General features: G+C 41.1%; 1 protein-coding gene across 2 annotated transcripts in view; it reads left to right on the forward strand.

The window, feature by feature from the left end:
• Positions 1-22670, forward strand: part of LOC143035120 (uncharacterized) — a 214642-nt gene that overhangs the window by 133615 nt on the left and 58357 nt on the right. For both annotated transcript variants that reach the window (XM_076201708.1, XM_076201709.1), the window contains exons 15-18: positions 3615-3789; positions 4926-5111; positions 19310-19420; positions 20974-21084. In XM_076201708.1, the coding sequence (XP_076057823.1) occupies positions 3615-3789; positions 4926-5111; positions 19310-19420; positions 20974-21084 (583 nt within the window). The remainder of the gene's footprint in view (positions 1-3614; positions 3790-4925; positions 5112-19309; positions 19421-20973; positions 21085-22670) is intronic.

The raw sequence follows: 22670 nt of genomic DNA on the forward strand, positions 1-22670 counted from the left end.
TATTATTGGTGTCTTGTATAAACCTAACCTCAGCATTGAGCAGACTGATCCCCTGATTTATGAAATTCACACAGCGTCCCAGTACAAAAATGTTGTGATCACGGGAGATTTTAATTATAGAAACATTGACTGGGAAACGTTAATAGTAGATCAGGAAACGACGAAATTCCTACATGTGGTGCAGGATAATTTCCTAAAAGAAGTGATTACTGATACTACGAGGGGAGAAAATGCCCTGGACTTACTTTTAACTAATAATGAGCAATGTAAAAGGCTTATGATAGGGTAGACAGAAAGGCACTATGGGAGGTTATGCAGATATATGGGATAGGAGGAAAACTTCTAGGAGCTGTCAAGAGTTTTTATGAGAGTAGTAGAGCTTGTGTCAGGATTAGAAATGGAGAGAGTGAGTGGTTCGTAAAGGTGGGACTTCGTCAAGGATGCGTTATGTCGCCCTGGCTGTTCAACTTATACATGGATGGGGTTGGAGATGGTTAAAGAAAATGGAGAAAAGTGGGAGGTGAGCCAGCTGTTGTTTGCGGATGATACTGCGCTTGTGGCAGGATTGGAGGAGAGATTGAGGAAGCTGGTGGCAGAGTTTGGGAGAGTATGTGATAGAAGAAAGCTAAAGATAAATGTGGGTAAAAGTAAGGTGATGAGATGTACAAGGGGTGAAAGTGGCAGTAGACTGGAAGTGAGCATTAACCACTTCACTACGGGACTTAAATCTTGCGGGCAGCAGCCAATGCCAGCCGTACGTGTTGTAATAATACTCGCATCATAAAATATAGTCACGGCTTATATTGATCATTCTCTCACCCGTGAATTTTGAAAACCATAGAGAATGGGATTAAGAGCAGATTAGAGAGAATGTAAAAACACGGGTGACTACAATAAATGTAATCAAGACGCCGATATGGCAGCGTCGCGAATCCACTTGCTCCTCATGACGCCTATGTGTGTGGCACCGTATGGAAGGGGTTAAGGGAGAGCGACTGGAGGAAGTGGATAGTTTTAGATACTTGGGTGCAAATGTGGCTGGAAAAGGTGGAGTGAAGGTGGAGGTAGAATGTAGATTGAGAGAAGCGAGTAAATGCCTTGGTGGATTAAAGAGTGTAATGAATGGATGCTAAGAGGAGACTGTATGAAGGAGTGATTGTGCCAACAGCACTGTATGGGGGAGAAACATGGAACATAAGAGAAGAAGAGAGGAGTTTGAATGTGTTTGAGATGAGGTGTCTGAGAAGTATAATGGGGGTTACTAGGCTATACCCATTGCACTGAGAAATGGCTGTTAGGGCGGAGCACTGGGAGTTCCCCTGTGGTGCCACATATAATTATTTTATCATTTTATTTTATTTTATAATTCTATTTTATAATTTCATAATGTTGCCACATATGATTATATTATAATTTTTTGTCACACACCACCACTGAGGTAAAAATCAAAGCAATGTTTTCTATACAAAGGTTTCGTTTCTTCGAGTCTAGACATGGCATATGGGCAAGAGAGAGCGACGTTGCCGCTACATCTAATCTCTGGCCCCGCCCCCCTCACACTGCATTCAGAAAACATTGCATCCACACGCACGTTCTCGCCATGGATACCCATCTGTGGCAACACCGGGAAATCTCCTAGCCCCGCCTTAGCGGTCATTTCTCCTTGCGCTGACTATAGATAGAGTGAGAAATAAAGAGGTGAGGAGGAGAACAGGGGTGGAAAGGGAGCTGGGAGATAGGGTTGATGAAAGAATATTAGGATGGTTTGGACACATGGAAAGAATGAGTGAAGAAAGACTAGTAAAAGAGGTATGGAAAGCAGATGTGGAGGGAGTGAACATGTGGGGGCATCCTAGGATGAGATGGATGGATGGGGTGAAGGGGGCTTTGGGGAAGAGGGGAATGTCTATTGAGGAAGGACGGGAGAGGACAGAAGACAGGGGTGAATGGAGAATGGTTTTATATGGATGATGTGATTGCATGAGGTAGAATGGGTGGGGGGATGGGGGGGTGAGGTAGTATGTGTGTGCAAAATTTGACGCAGCCCGAAAGGATTTCTCCCTGTCTTCTCCTTTAATGCAATGGGGGAACGGAGAGGGGGGTCGCCGATTTAATGAAGTGGCCTTGCTGTGGATGTGCTGTGTCTTGCGACACTGCTTCTGACCCAGGGTAGTGGACAAGGTGCAGGGATGACCCGTCATACAGGAGGTGCTAAGATAAGAGGGAGGTTGGCAACACGATGTTATGCATGAACGGCCGAGTATTGGCATGCATAAAGTACCCAGAGTGCTAGGGTATAAAAATATATACGTAGGTTTCTATATCTAATAAGTACTTCTGCATACATAGGCTTGGATACATAAAGGGAGCCCTATCAATATAAAACAGTGAATATTGTACAGCACTAATGTCAAATAGTTCACGTCCACTGGCCCGACAGGATCTAATCACCATAGTGTCTCTGGTCCAACTGCGTTGGCGGGAATTATGCCGTGACGTCATGGCGTCACCGTGACAAAGGTAATAGATGATATATACAACAGCATCCTAGACTAAATTGTCCTAGCTAGGTCATCTATCATACATAGTCCCTATGCTCCGTTACACATGGGAAAAGTGTCTCCTATCCTGACATGTGTTTACAAATGTATGTGTGTCGTATGCCTATGGGTGTCTATCATGATCATGCCATGCGCGCGGGAATATCAAATACCCAGACCTAGACACATGTGCCACACACGAGACGTCTTGTTACCAACCAGCGACGTTGCCACCAACCTGACACATCTTTTAAGAACCACCAACTTGGAAGTAGTGTGCCAGACAAGCAGAACGATAAAAGACATCACAAAGACGAAAATACACAACAACCAGACACCGGGCACCAAAGCCAGTGTTTATCGTATTTCATGTTCAGGATGTGATAAAGTTTACATCGGAGAAACGTCACGCGACCTGAATACACGAATACGTGAACACCATTACGACGTCAGGCATGATGTCACCACCAATGTATGTGTGACACATAGAAACAAGGAAAACCATCTTATGGACTGGAAGAATGCAGAGCTGCTGATACGAGAACCAGACAAAATCCGCAGGAAGTGTTTAGAAGCAGCAATCATTCAAGGAACGAACACTATTGAACAAAACAGGGGCATGTTTAACATCTCACCCCACATAATTCCCCTAATAACCATGGCCAGCAGAATTTTAGATTTTTAAACCACCCTTTGTGGACATTTCGCCCACGGACGTTTGGGCCAGCATTCTCAACCTTTCCCAGTGTTCAATCCCCCCCCTTCTCCTCCTCTCCTCCTCCTCCTCCTCTTCCTTCCCCCCTCCCCTTCTTCTTTTCTCTCCCCGTTCCCTCCTTTCCCCTTATTTAATCTCAAGCATATGTATCTCAACTTGTACTTGAAAAAGCTGTAATAAGCGAAATGTCGTACAAATAAAGGCTCCGTCCTCATATGGTGTTTAACTCGTCAGTCTTGTCAGCAACTGCCACTTTCATGAAAATAATTCCACTCCCACCTATTTCATCCCCACCCACTCCAGTCCCATTCATCATCATTTGAATAAAATAAATTGATTAACCAATGCATATTTTGCAGTGAGAGGTTACGCAATGAGGTGGCTAAGACTGAGGAACTGTCAGATTGGCGTATGAACATGTTAATGCGATCCATAAAGAAGCCCAGTGCACGGAAGAGACTGCGGACTGATGATGATCCTGATGAAGAGTATGTGGAATCTATATATTTGTTCCAGGAACAAGTGAAAGTAAAGGTAAATTGTTTCTTAAGTGTCATTAGAGTACAGAATGTTTCACATTCACACCCTGAAAAATTGTGTTCTGCTGGTTGGTTTTTCTGCATATGTATGTATCTATCTATATACCAAGAGCTTTTTCCTACTTATAAAGGAGGTAGCCAAGTCAGAGGCATGTACCTATTCCCACCCATTTCACCCCTCCCATCTCAGCTCCTCATGGATGACGCGTCATCCCTGCATCTCCCAACTGCCCTGGGCCAAACGCAATGCAGCAAGACACAGATATAAGTATTGCAATTACTTTCAGTGTCAAAAGGGAAATTTAGTATTTACAGGGAAATGATGATAGCAAACCCCCTATTTTCCTCTCTTCATGAGGGTGGAGGGGTGTGGAGTGTTTTCGGGAATGGAATGGATGGGAATGATTTTATGCCTTGTCCTTTTTGGCTACCTCCCTGGTAAGGGGGAAAAAGCCTTGGTATATGTATGTATGATTCCACCCCCACTCACTCTCTTCACTTCATTCTAAAGCATCTTTTTATTCTTTTAGAAATTCTCTGTCCTGGCAGTGGGCAGGGAACAGGAATGATCTTTCATCCACAAGGAGCTATGATAAAAGGGTGAAGGGTAGATGCATGAACTGGCTGGCTACTTCCCTTAAAAGGGGGAAGAAGCCTTTTGGTATATAGATAGAAAGTTCTGTCAAACTCCTAACCCACATTACATTTACTCTCCTGTTTGTCTCCTTCATCTTGTATATTGCTTCTCACTTCTCTTTTTACTTCTCATATGTTTACCTAGGTCTACTTTGCAACCAGTCTTCATAAGCTTGCTTCTTTACTTCCACCACTGCCTTCACCTTTTCATCCCACAGTGAACCTGCATACTACCCAATCTATCGGTTCATCTACTTTAGCATTGACATTCTCCAACCCTACTTCATCTACATTTCTTCCAGAACTCTCCACATACTCATTTGAATTTGTAAAAAGCCACCCTTTCCTTTTCACTTTCCTATCTACCAGGATTATGCATTCACAAGAGCCATTATGCATTAATAATATTACAAAGGTACCTGTGAACATCAACATAATTTGCAATACCTTATCATTGGTAATGAATTGATGTGTATAAAAACATCTTTGATTTAGGAACGTGATGACAAAATAGCAGACCAGGAGTTACAAATCAAACAACTGGATGAGGAATTAGCAGTACTCAAAAAAACTCTGAAGAAAACAAATGAAGCTTGTACCAAATTACAGAAGGAAAACACAGCCAATGTATTCCAGCTTGCAAAACTTACAGAAAGTCTGGATAAGACCAACAAAGCACAGGTAAACAACTTAATGCTAAACGATTCTTGTTAGATTAGAATTATTCATTAACCCCTTCCCTATTAGCTAGGATTAAGGCTGACCACACATTATGTAGCACATTGTAGTGACAATTGTTTCACATCTTGTTAAATGTCTTTTAATTACTTAGAATTTACTTATTGGATGCTTGCTGCCCATGTGGGTCAGTGAAGGTCGAGGTGATGGTGGTTCAGACCCTGCCACTGGTGAGTTGAACTAAGGACATGGATCATCAAGTTCCATACTACAAAGTCCTTTGTAAGGGGTACCTTCTAGCCTCCTGATAGGGGGAGTTTGTTACGTTAAACCAAATCATCATCATCAGAATTTACTTATCTTTGCAAATACAAGATTGGTGAGGGCAGTCAGCTTTATAAATAGGAAGCATGTGAGTAAAAGTGTGTGTATTTACCTAGTTGTGTTTTACTGGAAGGGGAGCTATGGTCGTGGTGACCCGTTTTTGTATCTCACAAGATCAAGTTTGTTCTTAAATTCTTGTATTGTGTTTGCACACACTATTTTTTCCTCCAATTTGTTCTGTATATCTATCACTCTGTGTGGGAAGTTTTTGTCCTTTTTGAGTTTCATTGCATGTCCTCTTGTTTTTCCTCTGTCCCCCTTTTATAAGTCCTCTCTATTAAGGCGTTCTTTTCTTTTCATAATTCTGCAGATGGTTAGTAAGTCCCCTTGTTCTCTTCTTTGTTCCAGGGTTGGCAATTCCAGTTTGGCCAGTCTTTGTTCATATGTCAAGTTTGAAAGTGTTGGACCCATCTTTGTTGTTGCTGTTTGTTTTATTTCTAATTTTTTTAATATTCTTTTTTGTACTGGGTGACCATATCAGTGCTGCATATTCCAGTTTTGGCCTTATCAGTGTTTGTAATATTTTCTTAATCATTTCCTTAACCAGGTATTTAAAGGCCACCTTTATTGATCTCTACAAATTGTATGTTTCTCCTAGGTTCCTTTCAGAATTTACTTTCCTTATTTCTTTCCTTCAATTTTATACTGTCCTGATATCCTATTCTTCCTTTTCCCAAGTTCAATTATACTGCATTTCTTGATGTTGAATTCTACTGTGTATTTACCTAGTGGTTTTTTGCAGGAAAGGGAGCTACGCACATGGTGTCCTGCCTTTGTATCTTACAGTGTCTTAGTTTACTCTTAACCCCTTCGATACGATGACGCCTACATAGGTGTCATGAGGAGCAAGTGGGTACGCAAGGATGCCGATGTCGGCGTCTTGATTATATATATTGTAGTTGTACCTGCGTGACCCCCATACTCTGTAAACTGGCTTCATCATATTTTCTGTCTGGGGTATTGGCTGCTTGTTATTATGGCAAAGTAGCATGCAGTGATACTTTAGGGTCTATATAGGACGCTCCTACGGACCAGAGCCACACATCATTTTGTCTATGATAGAGGAAAACTCTTCATAGAGAAATGATGACACTTTTATACTACGACTGTCCCTCCATTATGCTGTCCCCCAAACCCTTGCTGCAGTCCTGTACCATTTCTCTGAGTATTCATTTTCTGCTGTGGGGGAATTCCCTGTGGTGGGGCAAAAGAATACTGCCACCAAGTATTTCCACTTGGATCGTAAGAGGCGAGAAGAAAGGGACGGGGATTGGGACTAGGCATCCTTCTCCTTGTAGCCCCACAGGGGACATTCCTAGACGAAAAAGTAAAGGCATAAGAGGGTCTGGGAGTTTTCCGACCAGCACCCTAAGGTTTGGGTCTTTTAATGTGCGTGGATGTGGTACAGATGAGAGTAAAAGGGAAGAGATAGGTAGTATATTTGTGAGAAGAAAGATGGATGTGTTGGCTTTGAGTGAAACTAAGTTGAAAGGGAAGGGTGAGTGTAAGTTTGGGAGTGTAAGTGGGAGGTTATCAGGAGTGAAGAGAGGGCGAGGGAGGGAAGGGGTCGCTATTCCAGTAAGTAAAGAGATAGGTAAACGTGTAGTGGAGTGGAAGTGGAGAGGAAGGATAATGTGGATGAAGGTGAAACTGGGAAAGGAGATGTGGGTTTTTGTAAGTGCATATGGGCCTGGCAGTGAGAAGAGTATAGAAGAAAGGGAGGCTTTGGATAGATTTAAATGAGTGCATAGAGGGTTTAGGGAGAAATGTCAATGTAATAGTACTGGGAGACCTTAATGCTAGGGTAGGAAATGATCCAATTGATGGAGTGGTTGGGAAATGTGGAGTTCCAGGAAAGAATCGTAGTGGAGAGTTGATGGTGGAAATGTGTCTAGAAAGAGTGTTGATGATAGCAAATACAATGTTTCGGAAGAAAGTCAAGCATAAGTACACATGGGAGAGGGTGGTAGATAGAGCATTGATGGATTATGTAGTGGTAAATAGGATTATGATAGGAAGAGTTAAGGATGTACATGTGCTAAGGGGAGAGGGTGGAGGAATATCAGATTTTTTGGTGGAAGGTAAGTTGAGAGTGGAGGATAGATGGAGGAAGAGGAAAGGGACAAAAGGTAGGGAGGTGCTTAGAGTGAACTCTTTAAATGAAAAGGAAAAGGAGGAGTACAAGAAGAAGCTGAAGGAGGAGTGGGAGGGAGTGAAGGATAGAGTAGAGCTAGCTCCTTTTATGCATGGGGGGACGGAGAGGGGGGGTCGCCTATTTAATGAAGCGGCCTTGCTGTGGATGTGCTGTGTCTTGCGACACTGCTTCTGACCCAGGGCAGTGGACAAGGTGCAGGGATGACCCGTCATCCAGGAGGTGCTAAGATGAGAGGGAGGGTGGAGGGGTGTGGAGTGTATTCAGGGATGGAATGGGTATTTACCTAGTTGTAATATACGGGAGGGGAGCTATACTCGTGGTGACCCGTCTTTGTATCTCTCCGCATCAAGTTTTATCTTAAAATCTTGTATAGTGTTTGCACATACTGTTTTGTTGTCTAATTTGTTCCATGTATTAATCGCTCTGTTTGGGAAACTGTTCCTTTTCAAGTTTTTTCTATAACTATCTTTTTTCAGTTTTTTCCGTGTCCTCTCGTTTTACCGTTGTCCCACACTAACAGGTCATTCCTGTCTAAAACTTCCATTCCTTTCATTATTCTGTAGATAGTCAGCAAATCTCCTCTTTCTCTTCTTTGTTCCAGAGTTGGTAGGTTCAGTTTGGATAGTCTTTGGTCATATGTTAGTTTGGAGAGAGTCGGTGCTAGTTTGGTTGTCGCTCTTTGTAATCTTTCTAGTTTCTTAATATTCTTTTTAGTACTGGGTGTCCAAAGTGATGCTGCGTACTCAAGTTTTGGTCTTATTAGTGTAGTTAGTATTTTCTTGTATCATTTCTTCATCCATATAAGTAAATGCCACTTTGATTAACCTCAATAAATTGTAGGTTTCTCCGAATATTTTATTCCAATCATCACTCCAAGATCTTTTTCAGAGTTTGCTTTTTTTATTCTTTCTTCTTCAATTCTGTAATCTTTTGATATTCTGTTTTTACTCTTTCCAAATTCCATTATACTGCATTTCTTTATATTAAATTTCACTTCGCACTTTTGACTCCAATTCCATATCGTTTCCAGATCTTGTTGCAATGAGCTGCAGTCCTCTTCCATTTTTACCTTCTTAAGTAATTTTGCATCATCTGCAAAAAAATTCATATAGCACTCCACGCCTTCATTCATGTCATTAATGTGTCTGTAGTTAGATGGATCTTCCTTATCACCTCCCTTATAAATTGGTACAATGTTTGCCTTTTTCCAGTCCAATGGTACTTTTCCTTCTTTAAGTGAGGATTTAATTATATTATATATTTTGTCAGTTAATTCTTCCATACATTCCTTCAGTATCCAGTTTGCAATTCCGTCTGGGCCATGTGATTTTCTGACATCAAGGGTTTTAATTTGATCACTGATTTCTTTTTGTGTTACGTTTATTTCTTTCATTGCTGGGGATAATTCTCTCTATCTACACTGTTAGGCGAGTTTTCTATTGTGAATACTGATCTGAAGTGGTTGTTCATAATTTCAGCCATTTCCAGTTCTTCTGTATATTCTAGTTTTTCTATTTCTTGTTTGTTTTTCAGTTTTCCATTTACATATTTGTAAAATAGTTTGGGTTCTTCCTTACATTTGTCTATTATCTTTTTTTCATAATTCCTCTTTACATCTCTGCGTATTTTTACATATTCATTTCTTAGTTTGATGTACGTTTGCCATTTCCTTTGTTTCTTATCTCTTTTCCACTTTTTCCAAGCTTTGTCTCTTTTTTCCTTAGCTTCACTACATCTTTTGTTGTACCAGCTCTTTATGTATGCCTTTTCCATTTTTTGTTGTGGTACATATTTGTTCACTCCTTCATTATAAATTTCTTTTAATATGTTCCATTTTTCTTCTATCCCTGTATCTTCGTTTTGGAATTTTTCCCAGTTTGCATTGCGAAAGAATGTTTTAAGTTTCTCAAAGTTTGTTTTGTTATACATAGGTCTTCCTATTCTATGTTTATCATTTTTGCTTTGGTCCATTTGTTCTTTCAATTCCGTTTCTATTAGTAAGTGGTCACTTTTTCCTATCAGAGTTTTATAATAAATTTTTTCAATAATCTCAGGTTCTGTCGTAAGTATTAAGTCCAATTTTGAGGGTTCTTCAATTCCTCTGTATCTAGTATTTTCTTTAATCCATTGGGTCATTGTGTATTCAATGGTCAAGTCAAGGAGTACATTGCCCCAGTGTTTCTCTCGACCCTTCACTGTCATTTCTTCCCAGCATATTTCTTTTGAATTAAAGTCACCCATAATTACTGTATTTCCTCCATCTTTCAGTGTTTCAATTAATTCATCTTTTGTATCTTCTAGTAACTCGGAATGATCCCTTTCTGTCCAGTCTTGTGTTTTAGGAGGTACATATACCACTGCAAAATTTCTTTTCTTCATTTGTTTGCCTTCGACTTGTACTATAATTGATTCTACATTGTTTTTTCCTTCAGTTATTTTAGTTACAATCAAATCTTTCTTGGTCAATATTAGAACTCCTCCACCCTGTTTGTTCTTTCTATTCTTTGTCCAACAGTTGTATACACCTTGTCCCACAGTGTGGGGTGTTAGGGTGTACTTTAACTTGGTTTCTACAATTCCCATTATGTCTGGTTCTTCTAAGACTAGATAATCGTTTAATTCCCGAGATTATTCCATCTATATTTGTATAAGCTATTTTTAGTTTCTTTTCTCCTCCTCCCCTTCTGTCTTCTTTGTTTCTATTTTCCCTATATATCTTTTTCTCAGCCTCATGTCTATCACTCCAAAAAAACTCCTTTTCTTTTTCAGTTCTATTCTCATTCTTTTCATTCGCCTCATTCCTAAGTTCTTTTTCTTTCTCTTTTTCTTCCTCACTCTTTTTTTTTTTTTATCCATATATTTTTGTACTGTTCGCTATTTGCTAATCTTATTGTTCAAGATAATATTTCTTCTGCGCTTGATTGCGATCTAAGTTTAACTTTTAGTGGTCTATACTGTTTATCTTTAGAGTACCTGCCCATTCTATGGGTTTCCTCGATTTCTCGGTCCCAGCCTAACTCATCTGTTTGTAACTCTTTTAGTATTTCTTTGGCAATCTCTTTTTCTTCCTTTTCCCTCTGATATCTTGGTACATTGTGCTTTTCTTTAATGCCATAGATTACTATACACCTTTTTCTATCCACTGTGTCTCTAACTAGGTTACTTTTCTCTTTAATAATCTGAATTACAGTTTCTTTGGTATTATCTTTTACTTGTTCCATTATTTTCTTTAGGGATATTTCTTGACTTTAATGTTCAATTTTCCACTGTTTTTTTTATTTCCTATAGGTCATTCTCCTTGATTTTTTCTTCCACCTTTTCAGTCACTTTCTTCATTTGACTTTTAATTTCTTGTTTCAGAGCCTTGTTCCTACTATTATCCTCACTTTTCAGCCTCTCATTATCACCCTTAACCACTTCCATACGGTGCCGCACACGTAGGCGTCATGGGGAGCGAGTGTATTCGCGAGGCTGCCATATCGGCGTCTTGATTATATTTATTGTAGTCGCCCCTCCATAATGACATTCTTTCTAATTCTTTTGTAATCGCATTTTCTATGGTTATCAAAATTCACGGGTGAAGAGAGAACGATCGATATAAGCGGTGACTATATTTTATGATGCGAGTATTATTACGACACGTCGTACGGCTGGCATTGGTTGCTGCCACCGAGATCTAAGTCCATGACGCCTACGTGTGCGGCACCGTATGGAAGGGGTTAACCACTTCCATACGGTGATGCCTACGTAGGCGGCATGAGAAGCAAGTGGGTACTCGATGATGCCGACGTCTGCATCTTGATTATATTTATTATAGTCGTACCTACGTAATTTCCATTCTCTCTAAACTGGCTTCATCAATTTTATATGGTTATCAAAATACACGGGTGAAAGAGAACGAACGATTGAGCACTGACTTTATTTTTTATAATGCAATTATTATGACGCAACATTGCACGTTGGGCAGCTAATGCTGCCAGACATGCGATGTGCCCCGGAGTGAAGAGGTTAACGACTTCCATACAGTGATGCCTACGTAGGCGGCATGAGGAGCAAGTGGGTACTCGATGATGCCAACGTCGGCATCTTGATTATATTTATTGTAGTCGTACCTACGTAATTTCCATTCTCTCTAAACTGGCTTCATCAATTTTCTATGGTTATCAAAATACATGGGTGAAAGAGAACGAACGATTGAGCACTGACTTTATTTTTTATAATGCAATTATTATGACGCAACATCGCACGTCGGGCAGCTAATGCTGCCAGACATGCGATGTACCCCGGAGTGAAGAGGTTAACGACTTCCATACGGTGACGCCTATGTAGGCGGCATGAGGAGCAAGTGGGTACTCGATGATGCCAACGTCGCCATCTTGATTATATTTATTGTAGTCGTACCTATGTAATTTCCATTCTCTCTAAACTGGCTTCATCAATTTTCTATGGTTATCAAAATACATGGGTGAAAGAGAACGAACGATTGAGCACTGACTTTATTTATTATAATGCAATTATTATGACGCAACATCGCACGTCGGGCAGCTAATGCTGCCAGACATGCGATGTGCCCCGGAGTGAAGAGGTTAAGCTGTTTTAATTCCCTTTTCAACTCGTCTATCTCCCTATTCTCTTCATTAGCTTTTCTTAGGTTTGATACTTCCTGGTACATTATCTTGTATTCGCTTTTAAGCTCTAATAATTCATCTATGATATTATTTAAATCTCTATTCCTCATTATATTCCTGTATCTGGGTTCTCTATCCATCTCTACTCTAAGTATTCCATTGCCTTCTCTTTCAAAACCGGAAAATCTACTTACGTCCAACCTTTGGCATTCTCTAGGTGTTGATGCGAAGCATGATTTTTTTTCTTACTACCCCTAATGGTGTTTCGATTCTTGTTTCTTCCAGGCTTCTTTTAGTTGAGTCTTTAGTTTTAGGGGTTTCCATTTTGAAAAAAAAAAAAAGTTAAGCGGAGATACAATTATGACCTACATCATTTCACCACGAATACACAGCCCCTGCCACACCGTATATAAACAACAAGGCCGACGCTGTTCGTTTCCAATTTCTTGTTTATATTTTCGCTCGTAAGCCAGCGCTCCGAAAATACGTGCTGCTCCGTTTATGTCCGCACCGTGTGGGAATGATTTTATACCTTTTCCTTTTTGGCTACCTCCCTTGTAAGGGGGAAAAAGCCTTAGTCATAGTAAATTTTAAATTCTTCATGTCGTTTCTGGTACACAGATGTCCTGCAGTCTTCTCCTAGTAGATTCCATTCTTTCATCCTTGATGTAAGAAGCTCAGCTCCTGACTTAGTAAGACCTAAGTCTCTGATTAAGTCATCTAGCTCGATCTGACTTGGAAAGTGAGGCTCCGAAGTCGTTCTTGGTATCAAAATTCATGGGTGAAAGAGAACAAGCAATACAGCAGTAACTTTATTTTTTATAATGCGAGTATTATGACGCAACATTGTACATCTGGCAGCTAATGCTGCCCGCGAGATTTTGGCCCGTATTGAAGGGGTTAAACTCATGAATGGGGGTTAGGTAGTTTCACCATAGAGGGATTAGGGATGAACGTTAATGTAGTAGTATTGGGAGACCTTAATGCTAGGGTAGGAAATGAACCAATAGACGGAGTGGTTGGGAAATGTGGAGTTCCAAGAAAGAATCGTAGTGGAGAGTTGATGGTGGAGTTGTGTTTAGAGAGTTGATGATAGCAAATACACTGTTTCGGACAAAAGTCGAGCATAAGTACACATGGGAGGGTGGTGGATAGAAGGGTGGTAGATAGAGCGTTAATGGACTATGTAGATATAGGAGTATAATAGGGAGAGTTAAGGATGTAGATGTTCTAAGGGGAGAAACTGGGGGAATATCAAATATTTTTCTAGTGGAAGGCAAGTTGAGAGTGGAGGATAGATGGAGAAAGAGGTAAATGACAAAAGGTAGGGAGGTGCTTAGAGTGAACTCTTTAAAGGAAAAGGAGAAGGAGTATAAGAAGAAGCTGAGAGAGGAGTGGGAGAGAGTGAAGGATAGAGTGGAGGAGGAATGGGGATGGTTCAAGGAAGGAGTCACAAAGTGTGCAAAGATGGTGTGTGGAACAAGAAGGACAGGAGAAGAAGAACATAGAAGGAAGGGTAGTGAATGGTGTGATGAGGAAACAAAGAAGGTTGTAGAAGAGAAGAAGTGAGCTTTCACAGATTGGTTACAAAATAGGAAGAGGGAGTCATATGAGAGGTACAGAGAACAGAGAAGAGAAGTAAAGCACAAGGTATAGGAGGCAAGGTGGAGAGCAGATGTGAAAAGGAGTAAGAGTATGACAGAAAATTTTGAAAGTAATAAAAAGATGTTTTGGAAAGAAATTTATAGAGGAAGAGGAGGCAAATCAAGTAGAGAAGAAAAGGTAAAAGGTGCAGATGGAGAGATGATAATGGAAGAGAGGGCAGTAAGGGGAAGATGGGCAGAATATTTTAGGGAGTTGCTAAATGTGAAGAAGGATAGGGAGGGAAAGATAGTTGCAGTGGGAAGTGCTAAGAAAATGACCATGATGAGTGAGGAAAATGGAGGAAAAATAAGGAAGGATGAAGTGAAGGCAGTTAAGATAATGAGAGCAGGTAAGGCACCTGGTCTGGATGGATGCCATGCAGAATGCCTAAAAAAAGGAGGTACAGTGATGGTGGACTGGCTGGTGATGTTATTTAGGATCTTGATTGAGAGGATTAGGAGAGGAACAGAGGGAGTAATTGTTGAGGAACAGTGTGGGATTAGGACAGGTAGAGGGTGCATAGATCAGATTTTTGTGGTAAGACAGATATGTGAGAAAGCTATAGGAAAGGGTAAGGATGTTTTTTGTTTTTTTTATGGATCTGGAAAAGGCTTATGACAGGGTAGACAGGAAGCCACTGTAGGAGGTTTTGCAGATATGTGTGATAGGAGGAAAGCTTCTAGGAGCTGTCAAGAGTGTTTACAAGAGTAGTAGAGCATGTGTCAGGATTAGAAATGGAGAGAATGAATGGTTTGAGGTAAAGGTGGGACTTCGTCAAGGATGTGTTATGTCGCCCTGGCTGTTCAACTTATACATGGATGGGGTGGTACGAGAGGTAAATGCAAGGGTAGTGGGTCAGAGTTTGGAGGTGGTTAAAGAAAATGGAGAAAAGTGGGAGGTGAGCCAGCTGTTGTTTGTGGACAACACTGTGCTTGTAGCAGTATCAGGAGGGATTGAGGAAGTTGGTGACAGAGTTTGGGAGAGTGTGTGAAAGAAGAAAGCTGAAGATAAATGTGGTTAAATGTAAGGTGATGAGATGTACTAGGGGTGAAAGTGGCAGCAGACTGGAAGTGAGCATTAAGGGAGAGTGACTGGAGGAAGTGGATAGTTTTAGATACTTGGGTGCGAATGTGGCAGGAAAGAGTGGAGGTGGAGGTAGAATGTAGACTAAGAGAAGCGAGTAAATGCCTTGGTGGATTAAAAAGTATAATGAGGAATAGACATTTGGGAATGGATGCTAAGAGGAGATTGTATGAAGGAGTGATTGTGCCAACAGCACTGTATGGGGCAGAAATATGGAACACAAGAGAGGAAGAGAGAAGGAGTTTGAATGTGTCTGAGAAGTATGATAGGGGTTACTAGGCTAGATAGAGTGAGAAATGAGGAGGTGAGGAGGAGAACAGGGGTGGAAAGGGAGCTGGGAGATAGGGTTGATGAAAGAGTATTGGGATGGTTTGGACACATGGAAAGAATGAATGAAGAAAGACTAGTAAAAGAGGTATGGAAGGCTGATGTGGAGGGATTGAAAATAAGGGGACATCCTAGGATGAGATGGATGGGGTGAAGGGGGCTACTCATACTACCTCACCCCCTATCCCCCCACCCGTTCCACCTTATGCATCACAACATCATCCATATACAACCATTCTCCATTCACCCCTGTCTTCTGTCCTCTCCCATCCTTCCTCAACAGACATTCCCCTCTTCCCCAAAGCCCCCTTCACCCCATCCATCCATCTCATCCTAGGACGCCCCCTCATCTTCACTTCGTCCACATCTGCCTCCCATACCTCTTTTACTAGTCTTTCTTCACTCATTCTTTCCATGTGTCCAAACCATCCTAATACTCTTTCATCAACCCAATCTCCCAACTCCCTTTCCACCCCTGTTCTCCTCCTCACCTCCTCATTTCTCACTCTATCTAGCCTAGTAACCCCTATCATACTTCTCAGACACCTCATCTCAAACACATTCAAACTCCTCTCTTCTTCTCTTATGTTCCATGTTTCTGCTCCATACAGTGCTGTTGGCACAATCACTCCTTCATACAGTCTCCTCTTAGCATCCATTCCCAAATGTCTATTCCTCATTACACTTTTTAATCCACCAAGGCATTTACTCACTTCTCTCAATCTACATTCTACCTCCACTCCTTTTCCTGCCACATTTGCACCCAAGTATCCACTTCCTCCAGTCGCTCTCCCATAATGCTCACTTCCAATCTGCTGCCACTTTCACCCCTTGTACATCTCATCACCTTACTTATACCCACATTTATCTTCAGCTTTCTTCTTTCACACACTCTCCAGAACTCTGTCACCAACTTCCTCAATCCCTCTGATCCTGCCACAAGCGCAGTGTTGTCTGCAAACAACAGCTGACTTACCTCCCACTTTTGTCAATTTTCTTTAACCATCTCCAATCCCTGACCCACCACCCTTGCATTTACCTCTCGTACCACCCCATCCATGTACAAGTTGAACAGCCAGGGAGACATAACACATCCTTGACGAAGTCCCACCTTTACCTCGAACCATTCACTCTCTCCATTTCTAATCATGACACATGCTCTACTACTCTCGTATTTACTCTTGACAGATCCTAGAAGCTTTCCTCCTATCCCATATATCCACAAAACCTCCCATAGTGCCTTCCTGTCTACCCTGTTGTAAGCCTTTCCCAGATCCATAAAAGCCCAAAAAACATCCTTCCCCTTTCCTACAGCTTTCTCACATATCTGTCTTACCACAAAAATTTTATCTACACAACCTCTACCCATCCTAAATCCACACTGTTCCTCACCAATTACTCCCTCTGTTCCTCTCCTAATCCTCTCAATCAAGATCCTGCCATAAGCCTTCCCAACTACACTTAACAAGCTAATCCCTCTGAAACTACTACATTCACACTTGTCCCCTTTTCTTTTGTAAAGTGGAACTATACAGGCACTCCTCCAGTCCTCTGGCACTCTACCCTCTCTCCAACAAACATTAAATAACCTCACCAGCCAGTCCACCATCACTGTACTTCCTTTTTTTTTTAGGCATTCTGCATGGCATCCATCCAGACCAGGTGCCTTACCTGCTTTCATCATCTTAACAACTGCCTTCACTTCATCCTTCCTTATTTCTCCTCCATTTTCCTCACTCATCACGGTCATTTTCTTAGCATTTCCCACTGCGACTATCTTTCCCTCCCTATCCTCCTTCACATTAAGCAACTCCCTGAAATATTTTTTTTTTATACCAGGATTTTATATATACCTTTTCATGTTTTTGGCTAGGTACATACTTATTCTCACCCTCTTTATAAATTTCTTTCCAAATTGTCCATTTCTCTTCCACCTTTGTTTCATCATTATTAGAATTATTCCAATTATTCCAATTTGCTTCTTGAAAGAATTTTCTAAGTTTCTCAAAGTCTGTTTTGTTGTACATAAGTCTTCCTTTACTGTGTTTTTTGTTTATTTCTATATTCATTTCTTCATTTAATTCTAGTTCCATTAGAATAGGATCACGTGTGTGTGTGTGTGTTTTGACTTGGCCTCCCTCCTTATAAGGGGGAAAGGGCCTGTATGTATGTTGTAGCACATGCATGAGGGTTGGGAATGGAGAGAGTCAGTGGTTGATGTGAATGTTTTGATATGTCTCGGTTGTGTGATGTTCTCACAGTTACTTATTATGTTTTATGAGGGTGGTAAAGGAGGTAAACACAAAAGCACTAAGAAGAGATTATGAATTGGTGGATGAGAGTGAAAGGATATGAGAAGAGAACTAGTTGTTATTTGCAGATGACACTGAAATGAGTTTGGAAAGATATGTGAGAGAAGAAAGTTGAGCGAATCATTGTCTTGCCTCAGATCTTTTACAGGAGACCCACAGGTCCCATGTAACTGGCCACAGTCACCATGTTTTGCAACTCATAGATTTTGTTTGCAAATTGTATGAATTATCTGTTTTGAGGTAAAGATGGGACTTCACCAGGGACATGTCATGTTGCCATGGCTGTTCACTGTGTACATGGATGGGGTGGTGTGGGAAGTAAATAGAAGGGTAATGGGTAGTGAATGGTTAAACAAAATTGAGAAAAATGGGAGATAGACCAGTCATTGTTTGCTGATGACACTGCACTTGTAGCAGGATCAGAGGAGGGATTAAGGAAGTCAGTGACAGAGTTTGGGAAGTTGTGCCAAAGGAGAAAGTTGAAGATAAATGTGGGTAAATGTAAAATGATCAGATGTACAAGAGAAGAGGATGGCAGCAATTTGGAAGTGAGTATTAAAGGAGAGAGGCTGGGGGAAATGTATAGCTTTAGATACTTGGGGGTGCATGTGGTGGGAAAGGGAAGAGTTGAGGTGGAGGTAGATTGTAGATTAAGAGAAGCAAGTAAATGCCTTGGGAGATTAAAAAGTATAATGAGAAATAGACATTTGGGAATTGATGCCAAGAGGAGATTGTGTGAAGGGAAACAAAAGAGTGGAAGAGAAGAAGAGTTTAAATGTGTTCGAGATGAAATGTCTGAGAAGTATGGTAGGGGTTACTAGGCTGGACAGAGTGAGAAACAAGGAGGTGAGGAGGAGAGTGGGGTTGGAAAAGGAGTTGGGAGATAGGGTTGATGAAAGAGTATTGGGATGGTTTGGACACATGGAAAGAATGAGTGAAGAAAGATTAGTAAAAGAAGTGTGGAAGACAGATGTGGAGGGAGTGAACAGGAGGGGGCAACTGAGGAGTAGAGCAAGGTTGAAAAAGGAGTTGGGAGATAGGGTTGATGAAAGAGTATTGGGATGGTTTGGACACATAGAAAGAATGAGTGAAGAAATGTTAGTAAAAGAGGAGTGGAAGACAGAGGTGGAAGGAGTGAACAGAAGGGGGCAACTGAGGATGAGTGGAGAATGGTTGTGTGATACATGGAAGGGGGTGGGTAGGGGATGTGAGGGTTAGGGAGTGGTTATGTGTGAATGATATTTTGATGCACCCTGAAGGTATTTCTCCGTCTTCTGTTTTTCTGCATGAGAGGATGGAGAGGGGGGTTGCTGATTAGATGAAGCAGCTTTGCTGTGGATGTGCTGTGTCTTGCTGCATTGCTCCTGACTCAGGGCAATGGGTGATGTGCAAGGATGACTCATCATTCAGGAGCCAAGAAAAGGGGGGAGGAGGAAGGAGTGGTGAATGGGAATGGAGTGGATGGGGATCAAATGGGTGGGAGTGGATTTATGCCTTTTGACTTTGGCTACCTCCCTTGTAAAGGGGGAAAAAACCCTTGGTGTATGTATATATGTACCTGTTTTGCTGTCATGTAGATGTGCCTTTATTATTCATGGAACTGAATGTTTGCATGCCTACTTCAAAAACTAATACCTAAAACTTCTGTTTTGTATTTGATCACATCAGGTTCAGAGCCTAAATTCAGAGTCCAGGACTGATGGTCTAGTCATTAGTGATCTTCAGCATCAGATGGATAAGACTCTGGCCTCTCTGAAAGAAAAGGAAAAGGAAGTCGCGGTGAGTTGTAGTATAGTATTTAAATGTAACAAAGAATGCTCACTGGCCGTGTGGGTTAGGGCATCACTACTTGGGACTGAGGTTGAGGTGATGGCGGTTCAAATCCTGCCACTGGTAAGTTAAACCAAGGGCATAGTTCAATAAATTCCACACTACAAAGTTCTCTGTAAGGAGCACCATCCTAGCCTTCTGATAGAGGGTAGTTTTGTGACATTACATCAGATCATCATCAACATCAACAAATAGTGATTGTGCTCATGATTATTAAATGCTGGTTTCAGCATTATATACTAGACATGAAATATGATACAGTTGATAAGAGTTTTGCACAAGAGAATAGTATAGAGCTGTTTTCATGCAGATGGTTGTTTTAGGAAATTCTTTATTCTTTTCCAACTAAGAAGTTTGTTAGCCATTTCTTGTCATTGTTGTGGATTTATTTCTCAGTGATCTTTTTAGATAGTATGTGCCTAAGAACTGCAACAAATGCCTTTTTTATGTCAATTGCCACCACAGCAGTTCTTTCTGGTGGTGCTGTCTTGTTAAGTTGCTCTAATACTTGATGATTGATGCTTATGAAAAGTGTGAGGTGGAGTGACCCTCCTTGAATCCATGTTGGTTAGGGGGAGGTAGACAGTTTTGCTTTGATTCTATGGTATTACTACCTAGGTTGTTGTAGGGCATATTTTATTTTCATCGTAATAATAAGATAGGATGATGTCCATATTACATTATTACAATAACCAAGAATATGTCATGCGTGTTTAATTATATTATGTATATGAAATTAAATAAAAAGTCAAAAGTGCTTTAGCTTATCTCATTTGTTCTCATGGAACCCTTAGGGACCTTTTGCAGAACCTTAGGGTTCTGGCAAAGCCTGGTTGAGAAACGCTGATCTAGGTTGTTCTAGGTAAAGAAATGGAGTCATGTGGGTGGTAAGGAAGAGATTCAAGTAGAATATCAGGAAAGGAAAGTAGAAGTTAGACATGGCTTAGCATTCCTCTGTATGTGGAGATTAATTCCCAAGTGTAGAAAAATGTTGTGTGACTGGTGTTTAGTTCTAACTGAAGTTTCTAAAGTAGTGGCAACATATAACTTAATCAGTCAGTAGTTGTACAGTTATATAATTTGAGGAATGTTAAGATGTATTTTTACTACGGTGGTAAGAGGAAGATGGAATTTCTCCCTGTCTTCTCTTGTTCTGCACAACGGGATGGAGAGGGCTGGTTGCCAAATAAATGAAGCAGCCTTGCTGTGGATGTGCTGTCTTGCTGCATTGCTTCTAACCCAGGGTAGTGGGTGAGATGCAGGGATGATCCATCGTCCAGGAGGAACCAAGAAAAGGGGGAGGGAGGGGTTCTGAATGGGAATGGAGTATGTGGGGATGAAATGGGTGGGAGTGGATTTATGCCTATTGACTTTGGCTACCTTCTTCATAAGGGGAGGAAAAGCCATTGGTATGTGTTTGTATTAGATAGCTAAAGTAGAATTATTGTTTTGTGTAGAGTATGAATTTGTTAAATATAATTTAATTGTATTTGTTTTTTAAGACACATAAAGAGATGCTGGTGGAGGCAGCTGTTGAGTTTCTTAGCAAGGACCAAGAGAATGCAAAGCTCTCAGAGGAGTTGCAGACATCTAACAAAATTATTGCTAAGCAGGTGAGCACTAGTTGTATTTAACTTAGAGGTATTATGAGTATTATTATTATTATTTTACCCGTCTGGGGTATTGGCCCCCGTCTGGGGTATTGGCTGCATGTTATTGTGGCAAAGTGGCATGCAGTTGATACTTTAGGGTCTATATGGGGCGCCCCTACGGACCAGAGCCACACATCATTTTGGCTGTGATAGAGGAAAACTGTTCATAGAGAAATGATGACACTTTTATACTATGACTGTCCCTCCGTTATGCTGTCCCCCAACCCCTTGTTATTGTCCTGTACAATTTCTCTGAATATTCATTTCCTTTTTCGCCTACCTTCCCTGTGGTGGGGGAAAGAATAATGCCACCAAGTATTTCTACTTGGATCATAAGAGGCAAGAAGAAAGGGATGGGGATTGGGACTAGGCATCCTTCTCCTTGTAGCCTCACAGGGGACATTCCTAAAAGAAAAAGCAAAGGCATAAGAGGATCAAGGAGTTTTCCGACCAGCACCCTAAGGTTTGGGTCTTTTAATGTGCGTGGATGTGGTACAGATGAGAGTAAAAGGGAAGAGATATATAGTATGTTTGTGAGAAGAAAGATGGATGTGTTGGCTTTGAGTGAAACTAAGTTAAAAGGGAAGGGCGAGTGTAAGTGGGAGGTTATCAGGAGTGAAGAGAGGGCGAGGGAGGGAAGGGGTGGCTATACTAGTAAGTGAAGAGATAGGTAAACATGTAGTGGAGTGGAAGGAGGTTTCCTCAAGGATAATGTGGATGAAGGTGAAACTGGGAAAGGAGATGTGGGTCTTTGTAAGTGCATATGGGCCTGGCAGTGAGAAGAGCGTAGAAGAAAGGGAGGCCTTTTGGATAGATTTAAATGAGTGCATATAGGAATTAGAGAGAAATATCAATGTAATAGTACTGGGAAACCTTAATGCTAGGGTAGGAAATGATCCAATTGATGGAATGGTTGGGAAATGTGGAGTTCCAGGAAAGAATTGTAGTGGAGAGTTGATGGTGGAAATGTGTTTAGAAAGAGAGTTGATGATAGCAAATACAGTGTTTCAGAAGAAAGTCAAGCATAAGTACACATGGGAGAGGGTGGTGGAGGGAAGGGTGGTAGATAGAGCGTTAATGGACTATGTAGTGGTAAATAGGATTATGATAGGAAGAGTTAAGGATGTACATGTGCTAAGGGGAGAGGGTGGGGGAATATCAGATAATTTTTTGGTGGAAGGTAAGTTGAGAGTGGAGGATAGATGGAGAAAGAGGAAAGGGACAAAAGGTAGGGAGGTGCTTAGAGTGAACTCTTTAAATGAAAAGGAGAAGGAGTACAAGAAGAAGCTGAAGGAGGAGTGGGAGGGAGTGAAGGATAGAGTAGAGCTAGGTGTGGAGGAGGAATGGGGATGGTTCAAGGAGGGAGTCACAAAGTGTGCAAAAATGGTGTGTGGAATAAGAAGGACAGGAGGAAATAGAAGGAAGGGTAGTGAATGGTGGGATGAGGAAACAAAGAAGGTTGTAGAAGAGAAGAAGCGAGCTTTCACAGATTGGTTACAAAATAGGATGAGGGAGTCATATGAGAGGTACAAAGAAAAGAAAAGAGA

This window comes from Oratosquilla oratoria, chromosome 18 (genome assembly GCF_046742065.1).
Source record: "Oratosquilla oratoria isolate Oo_2021 chromosome 18, ASM4674206v1, whole genome shotgun sequence".
NCBI lineage: Eukaryota > Metazoa > Arthropoda > Malacostraca > Stomatopoda > Squillidae > Oratosquilla > Oratosquilla oratoria.